This window comes from Osmia bicornis, chromosome 11 (assembly GCF_907164935.1).
Source record: "Osmia bicornis bicornis chromosome 11, iOsmBic2.1, whole genome shotgun sequence".
Taxonomy (NCBI): domain Eukaryota; kingdom Metazoa; phylum Arthropoda; class Insecta; order Hymenoptera; family Megachilidae; genus Osmia; species Osmia bicornis.
Window position 1 is genome coordinate 3,788,927 of NC_060226.1, and position 12,688 is coordinate 3,801,614.

Sequence of the window (12,688 nt, forward strand, 5' to 3'; positions counted from 1 at the left end):
CTTCGCGTCTGTTCTGTAAGTTTCTCTTGCAGAAAGAAATGCTCACATTTTTAATTTTTGCAATCATCGTTTAATTTGGAATATCATTTGATGATAAGAATTTCATATATTATCTTCCGCATAAAGCACATCATTCTTTTTCCATGGAACGTTGTTACGAAAATTCAAGGAGAGGGGCCTCTCAGTGTCAGCGATGGTGAAAAATTCGCCAATTAAAAAAATCTCCTTGCTTTCAGTAACGAGGGGTGGCATGCAATTAATGTCAGCGACGAAAATGATTAATGGGGTGAGGAGAGAAGGATGTAGATCGTAGAAGAGAGGCAGGCTTATCATAAATTAATAAATTATCAGTTCTTGCGGAGGAGTTTAGCTCACCTTGACCTCCCGGGTATCACATCTTTAACGGATGCGGTATGTCAAGGTGAGCGATGGAAGTGGTAAAAGCTATGTAAGATAAAATGGAGATAGTTGATCAGAAGAGATGCACGATCGAAGAGGTGTTATTAGTAATGTCTTGAAAATATGTCTCTATTTCCGAGTTTTAATGGTAGTTTTATACGATTATTCTTTATTTCGAAAAGAACACCTTGTGGCTTATGAATTCCAAACTTGAATTTTGCGCCAGTGATTCTGCCTTCTTGTGGTTTTTTCTGAAAACGTTCCTCTTGTAACAGTGTATACGGATGCAACCCCCTGTGGCTCGGGGGGATTAGAATACAGCCACGGTAACCCCTGCCTGTCGTAAGAGGCGACTAAAAGGGGGATGTAAAGGAACGAGTAAGGCAGTATGACTAAAAGTAATGCAAAAACGTAAGAAAGAAAACGTATCTGACGAAATGAGAAATGTAATGCGAAGAAAAGAATAATGTAACTTGAAAAAGGCGCGTGGCTGATAACTTTTCAGTGGGCAAAAAGGGACAGATGTAAAGTCCCTATAAAACGCCACCCTTGTAAAACCAAGGGAAATCTAATGAGTGAGTGAGTATACGAATCCAAAAAAACTGAACATGCCATAGTTTTCAAGGGGTCGTGAATTTGTGCCTTGAAAACGAGCGCCATCTGTTCTATCCTAGTATAAAAATGTGAAACACTTCGCGCTGCAACAGTCTAACGCACGTTGACGGTAACAGCAGATTGCTTCGATATCAACCCCATCACTCAGTCAATGTCTCGATCTCAGAGTTACCATATTTCAGCAATAAAGACATGTCCAGTCTTGTAGGATGTGTAGTCGCCTCAGACTTTGAAGGTGTTACATGCCGGGACCGCCACCCCCAATACGGACAGAGCGAAGAAGAGCAACAAGGTGAGTGTGGTCCAGCCCTCTCCTCAACACTAGGTATGACGGTTTTATAATACCAAAACCGGTGGGGCAATTAGGGCCGGTGGGACCAGGAATAAGGACTTCGAACATTCTTGTGTCCCGAAGAAAAACCGGTGTAGGGTGCGACACTCGGTATCGGCCACAGGGTAGGTACCAAATAGAGGTCCCAGTTTGGGCCGTCTCCAAGATGGGCACCTGTGTGCCTGGGGTGGAGGGCTCCGGAGTAATACTATAAGATCACGGAGCCCTTTTTTAGCGACAGTGCCGATCATCGTGGGGTTTTAGTCAATTGGAATCTGAAAATACCCTGCTGCCATCCTCCAGTGGCAGCTGGGCTCTTATGCAAAATTTCCTGATCTTATGCATGGTCTAAAGTACAAAAGTTTCATTTAGGACAACCGCACTTGCCCCTAGTGTCAAATGACTGTGTCACGATCAAGAATTATAGTCACCCTTAGTAGCTAAGGGTTGACTAAATAGAGGAACCTATGGTTTCCCTACGGTATGTTCTACATCATCGACCGTAGCTATTCTACGTGAAACGGACTTACGTAAATGAAACTCTAGACGTCACTACCATCGCCAACATGGCCACGTGCTAGACGTGTTTACGCGAACTGCGTCATCTTTTCGTACTTTCCTAGTCCATATTTCAAAGTGCCAGTTACAAGATTACGGTGCCAAGTATTATCATGGCATGCGTAAACAGTTATTGACAGTCATTAACGTGCTCCTCGTGGGCATGGCGGGTACAGATGCGTCCGTTCCAAGATGTACCTGCAACGTCAGGAATTTGGCTACCTGTTCTGTTATTAACCAGGATTCACCCACCACTAGAATCGTAAGAAGTTACAAACCACACGGTGGACTTGCCAGAGTGCTTTACGAAAAGCAAAAAGCAGACGAACAGCTCGAAGCGTATGACAGAACGCAGGTAAGAGCAGTTAAGTTACATCGTATCCGATATAGGTTACTTTTCTCCTCTGGTATCCCTACACAAGCCCCACGTTATTCCGTTTTCTGTGTCATCGCTCGAGGTTACTCGAGTAATCTCAGGAACGTATATACTTTACGTCACTTTCGTGTAACGTTAAAATTACATTTCAACTTATAAAAAAGAATTTACGAAATATTGTAGGAATAAAATTTCAAATATAAAAATTCATGTACTTTCTAATATTTAACAAAAATTCCTGATTATTAGCCCGATAATGGTTTCAACAGAAAAGCTGAAGATAAGATAATAAAATTTGTGAGCGCGTTTCGTTGTCACGTGTTCCATTCGATGCCGATTTTAATTTTTAAATATATGAAGGAAGAAATTAATTTTTAAGAAACAAATACCTAGCCCGATCCTAGGAAATTACAAATGCCACACGGAGTCAGAGGGGTAATTGGGTTAGGTCTGGGGGAGAAAATAGTCGTAAAAGAGGGAAGGAGGAACGAGCAATAATAATTAGTACAATTACTGTACAAGGCCAACCACTAACTAGTCCCTCTTTTCTTGAATGATGCCACTCAAGACTATCCTCGGTAATTACACCGTAATTACATCTTCGATATTTCTGAACATCTTCAAATCTGCTTCAAGTATTTCTCATGTTTCAACTTTATATACATAAATTAAAAGCCTCCTCTATTTATAATTACTCCACGTTGTTGCGTTCGATTTCGGTAAATATAAGTTTCATGAATTTGAATATTGTTCTCACGGAGGATGCCGTTCCGCAACTTCGAACAAGTAGTATTCTATTAATATCGAAACGGTGCTATGGTTGGTTCGCATTTCATAGTGTACACTCATAGGATGCATCAGAATGATTGTATCGTGAAGTAATCTTGCTAATATAGAAATAAGATACTGCATATTTCTTCCTTGATCGCACTTTGATCACTAAACAGATTCCCCTAACATATCACGTTTCTAAAAAATTTAGGAAACCTTAATTTTTCACTCAGCTTTGCATTTAGAAAGCAATCTATTGATTAGGACCGAATTAAGATTACGAGGGATATCCAACATTGAGGGCCCCTTTGGTTGACGATTTACAACGACACTGTGTACGCAAGTGCACGCAGAATAAATATTTCAAAATCAGCGTATAACTTTGTACAACTTGTATTTGCTAAGCGTCGTCTTATTACACGGATAAAAAAGAGATTCCCCGGGGAAGTAACGAGTGACGCTCGAAGCGGACTTAGTAAAACGAGATTACCAGGCGAAAAATGTTATCTTTTACAAGAACGTATATCAGCGAATGTAGAGAGAATATTTTCTACTCCTAAGTATGCGTATCCTGTACCCACGATGGTTACAACAAAGGCAGCGTGATATGCGGTGTCTATTTGTAAAAAATATTAACAACTCTTGGTCTGTCAATGGAGAAAAGAAAAACGCTATCGTACGAAGAAGACGATAGTCCTTAGCGCGAACCCAACCGATCGATGAACGAATAGAAAGCTGTTATAAAAGCGTGGAAAATGCTGGAAAGCTCGTTGAAAAAAAGGTACGAAAGAGGACGATGAAACGTCCGAGCCGCACACATCGTAATTTGTAAGTTATTTTACGCGATTATACGGATCGGATAACGAAGCTGCAGGACGAACACAGATCGTTATCGGCTCGTTCTCGAAATATTGCTCGTGGGCACCACGTAAGTCCCCAGAGACGTATCTAACAGAAGGGGACATGCTCTTCCAGCCATTTTATGCATGGTCGATCACGCCTTTGCGTCCGTGAAAAAGTTGAAAATAGTATATCAGTGTTATGCGCGCGTAAATTCGTACGTCCGCTTGTACAGGCTGCTCTTAACCGTCCGTCCACCCCTAATGGATGGATGGATTAACTAAAAATAAAATAGAAAATATACTGTAGTCTACTGGTGAAGTGCTTGAACTCGTCATGGCATAAATTTGGAGAAAAGGAATGTCTTTGTGTATAAAAGAGAGAATTTAAGGTAAGGGATAAGGGAAGATTAATGTTCTTCACTTCAACCACGTATTAACCATCTGCGTTTACGTGAAATTTTATCATGTAAGATCTGCTTTTCATCTTCAGTTACTAATCGAATTAAAATTGGCTTACGCATCTGTCGATTATGTAACAGGGTATGAATTGAAATTCGCATCGATTATCTTTCGATAACTCATCCTGCACACATGTACCCGGATTTGCAACCTATTCCGATCTGACGATCCTGATAAACATTTGTATATCTAGTTCGCAATATTTTCGCCACTACTGTAGTCCTAATTTAAGGATTAAAATAGTCGTCGAATGTAACAATTGAAATATAAGTATTAACCCTCGGTCGGCGGGCAATCTTTTGAAACATTGTATCATTTTCGAGGCGATTTAAAAATTGATCAGAGGGAACCAGTACATTCGACCATGACGTATGGTCCAGTAGAATGTAACAGAGATTCCCCGGTGGTTAATTTGCTGGGCGGAAGAAAGTACTGTTTTAATTAGAGAATCAAATTGATGGCCGCGTACCGCGCGGCTGCTGTGCAATCTATAAACGACTTCTTAATACCCCGCACCTGAGCATTGCGGCGTTAATTACTCTTCTTCTGTGGTCGGGATCCTTCCCATCTCTGGTCCCTTCTTTTTCTTCCTCGATTCTTCGTCGTTTTTTTAAAGCTCTGTTAACTTGCAAGTCTGAAAGAAGTGCGGGCAACGGAATAAAGGGCTGAAAGGGAACGGAGAAAGGGGTCGAGGGAAGGTAAGGGGTAGGGGAGGCGCAACAAGTGTCCCCCGTCGCGAGGCGCAAAAGCATTCCTAATTACACCGGTGCCCTTGGAAGCGAAATGGAGACAAAAAGCGCGTTGATTACATTTTCGTATAATTTCATCGGTCGGCTCTCGCCATTAAGAGCCACCACCGCGCGCAAATTAGATCGATTCCTTAATGCCCTGCGCTGCGTAATTGGTTCTCATTCTCAGAAGCTGACGGTGAAATCAGATATCTGTCGTGTACCGGTCGGTGGACCGCTGTTGAACCGGTCAACGTAATTGCTTCTCCGACTGTTTTGCGGTTCCACGCCGAAACCGCTTCTGCTTCGGCGGAATATCGTTAATGTCGCGATACGCGCCTTCGATAATGAAGCGAGAAACATTTTTTGCCGTACACCTTGCGGGATGTTAATGAATCGCAAGAGGAAAGACGATTATTCTGGCGCATTAACTCACCGCGAAATTTGTGAAACCAGCAGTCACTGATTGCCTGCGAAATTGAAAATGTTTGCCGATATAGGTACCAAGCTCATACGATTCGATCCGCTACTATATTAACATTCTGAAAGATTTTTATTGTACATTGTGATTGAAATGCGCCAAGCAACTTTTTCTTAGCTGTAATATTGGCGAGTAGCGATGGGACCGATACGTTGCATACCGATAATGCCCGAACAATTCGACAGTTGAGTACTCAATGGGAGATACGGAAAGGTATAGAAGCTTCTGTTGGATATTCGATATCAGTTTTCGATACCGATCGCTCTTGGAAGAATTCCAATCAATACCGAGTTTATGGAACCCAATAGGTAACCAGTGGCCTAAATTGTTTGTCAAAATTAGAAGATGTAACAAGCTACAGTGAACTAGAGCGAGATTCATTCTAGAGCCACCCATTTTCGTCCATTTCCGGTCAGACTTGAGATTTTGACCCACTAAACACAACGGCGCAAGAATTTTTTCGATAACTCTTACCGTTTGGCTTGTACAAAAGTGACAGAAAGGTTAACATAAGTGCTATAGCCCTCTTATCAAGATTTTCAATCTTAGATACGGGTAGGCTTATAAATGTAATCGAAATTTTCCATAATAAGGGATTACAATTTCATTCCCCAACCTGTGTTCCTAATCATTTGTCTAAATCTCACCTATTAAAATGAAATATATTGTACGTGACAACGTTCATTGAGATTCTACTTGTTGTTACAGTGGTACAAAATCGATACAACAAAAATACGAGAGGATTTACTTCATTTATGGATTCCCCTAGGAGCAGGACCTCAACACGATCAGCCTGACCAAACCGCCGAGGTCTTTTTAACGAAATCCATTGAGAGATCGGACTCTTTACCACTGCAAGCGTGGCATTCTTTGGCGAGATCGGCTTTGTCCTGGTTCATCAGCCGCACCTCCATAAATGGGTGAATACCACACAGCATGTATTACTAAACGTTCTTGTGGTCATGATTAACTTTCCAATCAAGTATCTCAATCTCGATACATTTTGTTCATATATATTGAGAAAAATAAGAAGAAAGACATTTGAGGTTCTCTCAACATCTGCTTCAAAGTTGAACGCCTCCCTTACCTTCCGTTCTGATATGATAATAAAACTCTTAATCACCATTTTCTTGCGACAAGAAACGTTTGTTTTCGAAAGGATACTTTTTCAACCCCCCTTACCTTATATCTTCGTTACTCGCCTGCTTCTATCCCCGCGGTATAAGGTAAGGTCGAAGGAGATTGTTTGTGAGGTGATGAAAGGAGGCTTTCCCTGCTCGCCGGTTAATTAATAACCATACAGACACGATCTCCGCCTATCTGGCTATCCGATGAAGCTCGACAACTTGTTGGCAAAGGCTTTGGTATGGTCATGCCGTTGCCTGGTCGGTTCCTAAGGTGTGCCTCCCTCAACTGGTAGAAAGAGAAGGAAACGAAAAGCGTGAGTAAGAGTGAAGAGGGAGAGACGAGGGGGATGGTTATTGATGACCAGCTTTGTTTGCCCCCCGAACCGTTTATTAAAATCCAACGCGGGTGATTAACCTCTTCTCGACTACGTCATCCTGCCAGCTACCAGGCGAAACACCTCCACATCTCGGCGTGTAGATGGGTTTGACCGGGAAACCGTTCATTAAAATCAAACACGGCTATCTCAGCTACTAGGCGGAACAGTCTCCTCCACCATATTATGAATTAAAATGATGCACAAGGTCTTTTTTTAGAACCTCCCACGTAAGCTACATTGAGTATTTAATACATTAATGATCACTGTTGTAGAAAAGTGAAGTTTAAAATGATATTTAATAACATGTGTCGATTGAAACGAAGACGAGATGGAATGCATTTAACGTTGTTAAAGATGTTTCTAAATTGTTATAAATATATTCAATTATTTGCGCGTCCAGGATCGAAGAAGAAAAGCAAATTAAAGAAAGAACCGAAGAGAAAAGAAAGAAAAAAAAATGGATGTATCGAGAGCTTCGTAGCAATCCAGCAGAGAACACACGGCTGAAACGAGGATTTGCAAACAATAGGCTCGAAGCGGGTTGAATTTTTTAGATGGCGGCTTGATACGCATGCATTTACATATTATTGCTATTATTAGGTAAATGGTCTTCCAAGCGTTTCTTTAACACTACGTGCTCACCCTTCAAGGTGTTTTACGAGTTCCCACAAGAGGTCCCCACCGATAGAAGCTGATAATGTGAATGAATCAGTGTTGTCAGGAAAATTTACATATGTACAATGAAGTGTTAAGTTCTTTTTATCCAAAGATAATTTCCCTCCTATCGCAGTTAGAGCCAAAAGGTTTCCTTTCTGCACGAGGGGTAAGATTCTTTGAAATTTTAGTACAATCTGTGGATGGAAAATTGGATATTTTTAAATCGTTAGCAACAAAATGAAGAAACCGATAATAATTTGCAGGAGGAGTACACAAATGTTGCCCCTTTAACGAGCACACTGAGCTCTTTTGAAGACACAGGAAATTAGATCACATCGAAGGTGAACAAACGTCTGGGTAGGGAGTTCTCTAGACTGCGTTGCGCCAGGTTTCAAATTAAAAACGTGAGTCTCAAAGAAAGGGGCCCCCGACGTAGTCGAGGATGGCAAAAAAGGCAAAGAGTGATCGGAATCGGTTGATAAACAGGGCGACATTGGAAGCACCGATAGTCCTGAACAGTTCTAAAGGGAGAAACATTGGGTCCCCGGCTGGAGGGTATGGGGCGAATACGTACACACAATGGGATCCAAGAAGAGAGCAAAAGCGGTGAATTAATTGTCGCTCGCGCCGCCAACTAAGCCTCCACGATTCGCGGGCCTGATTTGTGAGGCTCATGCGTGTATATCGTGTGTGTATCTACCCGTTCCTTTTACTTTTTCTCCCTACACTTGGTTTATTTTTCATCCGTACTCTTTCTTCTCCTCTTGGTTATTTTCACCAGCAACGAGCAGATCCACGTGTTGCCTACAAACTCCACGCTTGTGTGGACTGACAATGGAAACAAGTTCGAGGCATAGCACGGTAAACAGGCTAAAAGAAGAAACATATATGTAGGTAGAAGAAATGAAATGGAAATTTTATTTTCATGAAGGAGATTTGAAGAATTTCCATCAACGTTGCTATTTTCAAATACTGTCTAAACCACACCCTTTTTAGGGTTGGTACTTATAGACTTGGTATATGGTACTTATACTTCAAAATTTATTGGAATAATAAAAATACTAAAAGGGAACAAGTAAAGACTGTATTTAGGAAAATTTAAACTGGAAACATATAAGTTATTCAGAATCATCCTAGCTGCCACTCCTTCATAGAATGCCCATCCTAACCGAATACCCTGTACATATTTACTCTTTATAATTGTGACTGTTAATTCCTTAACAAGAAACGTAACATTAAGCAATTAAATTTTGAAAAAATACCAACTATGAAACATTTTATTATCTTTAATTTTCCAGTTAAATTTTATTAATATTAAAGAATAAAAATGAAGCATGAATGAAATAACTTTTGCAGGTTACTCGGCCGTGGTTCTATGCACGTCTTTTCTTGTGAACAGTTTAAAAAGCTGATGGATGCTAGCGGCTTTTCAGGACCATGGCACTCATTGGTGGACTTAGGAGCGGGTGATGGTGCTACCACTGCTCATGTGGCTCATCTCTTTGAAAAAGTTTATGCAACCGACATATCAGCACCGATGAGATGGACTTTAGCAAAAAGGAAATTTACGTAAGTTTTGTTTCCTTTTCTATTCGTTAACATTTTTCAAAGAATTAAAAAGTCATTGTACGCTCAATGATTTCACTTAACACTAAAATAAGTAATATGTATTTATTATTTTTCAGAGTGCTAGACGTAGAAAAATGGTACGAAAATGGACCATTCAACGTTATCCTTTGCTTGAATTTATTAGACCGATGCGACCGACCTAATACTCTTCTAAGACGTCTGAAGTCATCCTTAGCCTCTGGTGGTCGTTTGATCGTGGCACTGGTTCTTCCGTTCAGCCCTTACGTAGAGGTCGGCGAAAGGGGTGATCACAAACCATCCGAATATCTGCCGATAAAAGGGAACGGACTAGAAGGTCAAATCGCCAGTCTAGTCGACAGAGTTTTCGCCCCGTTAAATTTAAGATGTCTTGCATGGAGTAAATTGCCTTATCTTTGCGAAGGTGATCTTGGCCAGTCGTATTACTTTCTCGATGATGTGATTTTCGTTTTAGAAGCACAATCGACTAGTAAAGAATCCTGTGAATTTTCAGTGGAAAACAATTCTGCATCCTCGTACGTTAGAAATATTTAGGGTTACTCACGTTTCTACGTATGCATGTAATGATATGTATGTATGTATGTAATTCACAAATGAACAACAACGATGTATATTTTACGACAATCTTATTCTAGAAGTCAGAAAATGCAGAAATTCATACATGACTTCACAGTTGAATATTCGCATTCTACGAATCTACTTTTTAACAAAAAGATTCTATTTGTTGATGAAGGTATAGCTTTCGGTATGAGGTGATAATTTGGACCAGTTTCTGAAAAGGTATACTCAAAACAGATTCCAATGATTAATGATAAGTTAATATTTGGTCTATTGTCGCCATAATCCCCCTTCTTTTTACTACGCATACGAGAACCACGCACACTCGAATGCAATAATAATTATTTCCTATTTGTCTAAGGCTAATAAGAGTAAATGGAACTCAGAAAAATTCCAAGGTGAGTTTTGAAAAAGCCTAAGGAGAATATCCAAGATCAGAAGCGGCCAAAATTTGGAATTTGAAAATTCTGAAACTCGGCCTATATCTTGTAGTGTTATGTCGTATACTCTGATGTCTGAAACCCAACGTTTCTTTTTAATACAATTGAACCCACTTGAGTATATTTACCCTTATTAGAAGCCGAGATTTTAAAGAAATTTTAAAATTGCTCAAACGTGGGAGAAGACGAAATGTAATCCTTGAAGGGAAGATAAAGATCTAAAATACCCTGCCAGGACCGCACAAATATTTTGTAAAGTGTCAATGTGCTTCGTGCAACACGGAGTAGTTGCAAGCACAGTTCAGTTTATAACAGACAATCGTTAAATATTATTTTAGTTTAATATATATCAATTAATGAGATACAGGATTCAAGTTTCACTAGTAATTGCGATTGTATAAGTTCAACAAGAACTTCTACCTTTTAATTTCACCATTGTGTAATTATAACTGTTCGATTAACAATATTCGTTAAATGTATCGGCTGAAAAGACAGCTCATATATTAATTGATATATTTTCTAACAAAGATTAAAACTGGATCAAAACTATGAAGCAAGATGTAAAATTAAGGTAAATAAGAAAGCATTTTAACTTTTTATTTTTATTATTTACTATTTGTGTACATATACAATTATATATATAATACTGTGTATTAAATCCAATTCTTTATCTTCATGCAAACTTAAAAAAAAATATGAAATACACCTTTTGCTTTCATTCCAAAATTCTTATCATTTTAATCCTTAATTAGTTAATAGGCGTGATCTTACTATTTACATTTAGTAAATATTTTAGATTTATTTTATTTCGTATATAGAAAAATTAAAAATAGTACAAGGCAGTACAACATTATTAAAATAATTGTAAGCCCGAAAAATTATTAGAATAATTATTTGACAAACTTGTATTTTGAGAAGAGCGCCTAGAATAAAGTATTTTTTAAGTTCGACGACTGCGCCATCTATACAAAAGCGGCGGAAACTATTCAACAAATTACCGACTTATCGACTAAATTTCCGATAGTCGATAATCGATCCTTCGGCAGCCGGTAACTTAACGAATAGTTTACGCCGCTTTTATATAGATGGTGCAATGGCCGATGGCTTGGGGTGTTAGGGACCCCAAAGCACGGGTGATGCTATTTGTATATTGACATTATGGTATCGGGGTGTCCGGGACCCCGATGTATCGGTGGCGTTCTCCGTATACCGACCTGATATCATTTTGGGGTGTCAGCGACCCCGGCGACTCTCTCTGCGCATCTACAAAATTCCATTTTGGGGTATCAAGGATCCCAGCGACTCTCCGCACCGGTAAAATATCATCTTGGGGTATCGGGGACCCCGGCGACTCTCTCTGCGCACCTACAAAATTCCATCTTGGGGTATCAAGGATCCCAAAGCTAAAATGTGCAACCCATAGACTTTCTATACAGAAATTGAAACCTCTGTAACTTTTTACTCCGAGCACTTAGGCGCATAAACGAAACGGTTTTGAGCTAGTCTCAGCGAGACCTTTCTAACGATGTATAAAGCGTATCTCTAACGCTAGTAGTTCCTAAGTTGAAATATGACGCGGACGTATGTTTTTGCGCTTTATATATATAAGATTATATTTTCTGCGTTCATTTAATTTGCTGTATTTATCTTTGTAGCTTATCGAATATACTCATTAGAAAGACGAACGTGTTGATTTTATTATATCCGTGTACATCCTTTACATCCCTGATTCCTTTACATCTCAGCACCCCTTATAAACCTGCATTATTTACATCTCAGCATTCCTTACATCACTGCACCCTTCACATCACTGCACCCTTCACATCCCTGCTTTCTTTATATCCCTTGCAACCTTTCTATCACCCTTTCATCCCTGCATTCCCTACATCTCAGCATTCGTTACATCCCTGCTTGCTTCATATCACAGCTTCCCTAACATCTCTGCATTCCTCACATCCCGGCTTTCTTTATATCCCTGCATCAGTTAAATCCCTGCATCCCTTACGCTAAATTTATTCGTCCTTTAGTCCCATTTTTCGTCAACAGATTTTTTTTTAAGGTGGAGAAATCTTGCATAAGACTAAATTTTGCACAATTTTTGGCCCTCTAGCGGGAAAAATGTGAACTAAATTTTCGATGTCGAGTCAGCGCCCTCTGGCGGGGAAAAAAGGAACTAAACCTTGCACAATTTTTGGCCCTCTAGCGGGAAAAATGTGAACTAAATTTTCGATGTCGAGTCAGCGCCCTCTGGCGGGGAAAAAAGGAACTAAACCTTGCACAATTTTTGGCCCTCTAGCGGGAAAAATGTGAACTAAATTTTCGATGTCGAGTCAGCGCCCTCTGGCGGGAAAAAAAGGAACT

At 39.9% G+C, this 12,688-nt stretch overlaps 1 protein-coding gene across 1 annotated transcript; it reads left to right on the forward strand.

The window, feature by feature from the left end:
• The first annotated feature begins 705 nt into the window (after nucleotides 1–705).
• Nucleotides 706–11,045, forward strand: LOC114875165 (protein-L-histidine N-pros-methyltransferase). The gene is made up of 4 exons (XM_029185141.2): nucleotides 706–2,258; nucleotides 6,269–6,480; nucleotides 9,078–9,290; nucleotides 9,407–11,045. The coding sequence occupies exons 1-4, from the start codon at nucleotides 2,022–2,024 to the stop codon at nucleotides 9,861–9,863; spliced, it is 1,119 nt and encodes a 372-aa protein (XP_029040974.1). The 5' UTR covers nucleotides 706–2,021; the 3' UTR covers nucleotides 9,864–11,045.
• The last annotated feature ends 1,643 nt before the right edge of the window (nucleotides 11,046–12,688 follow it).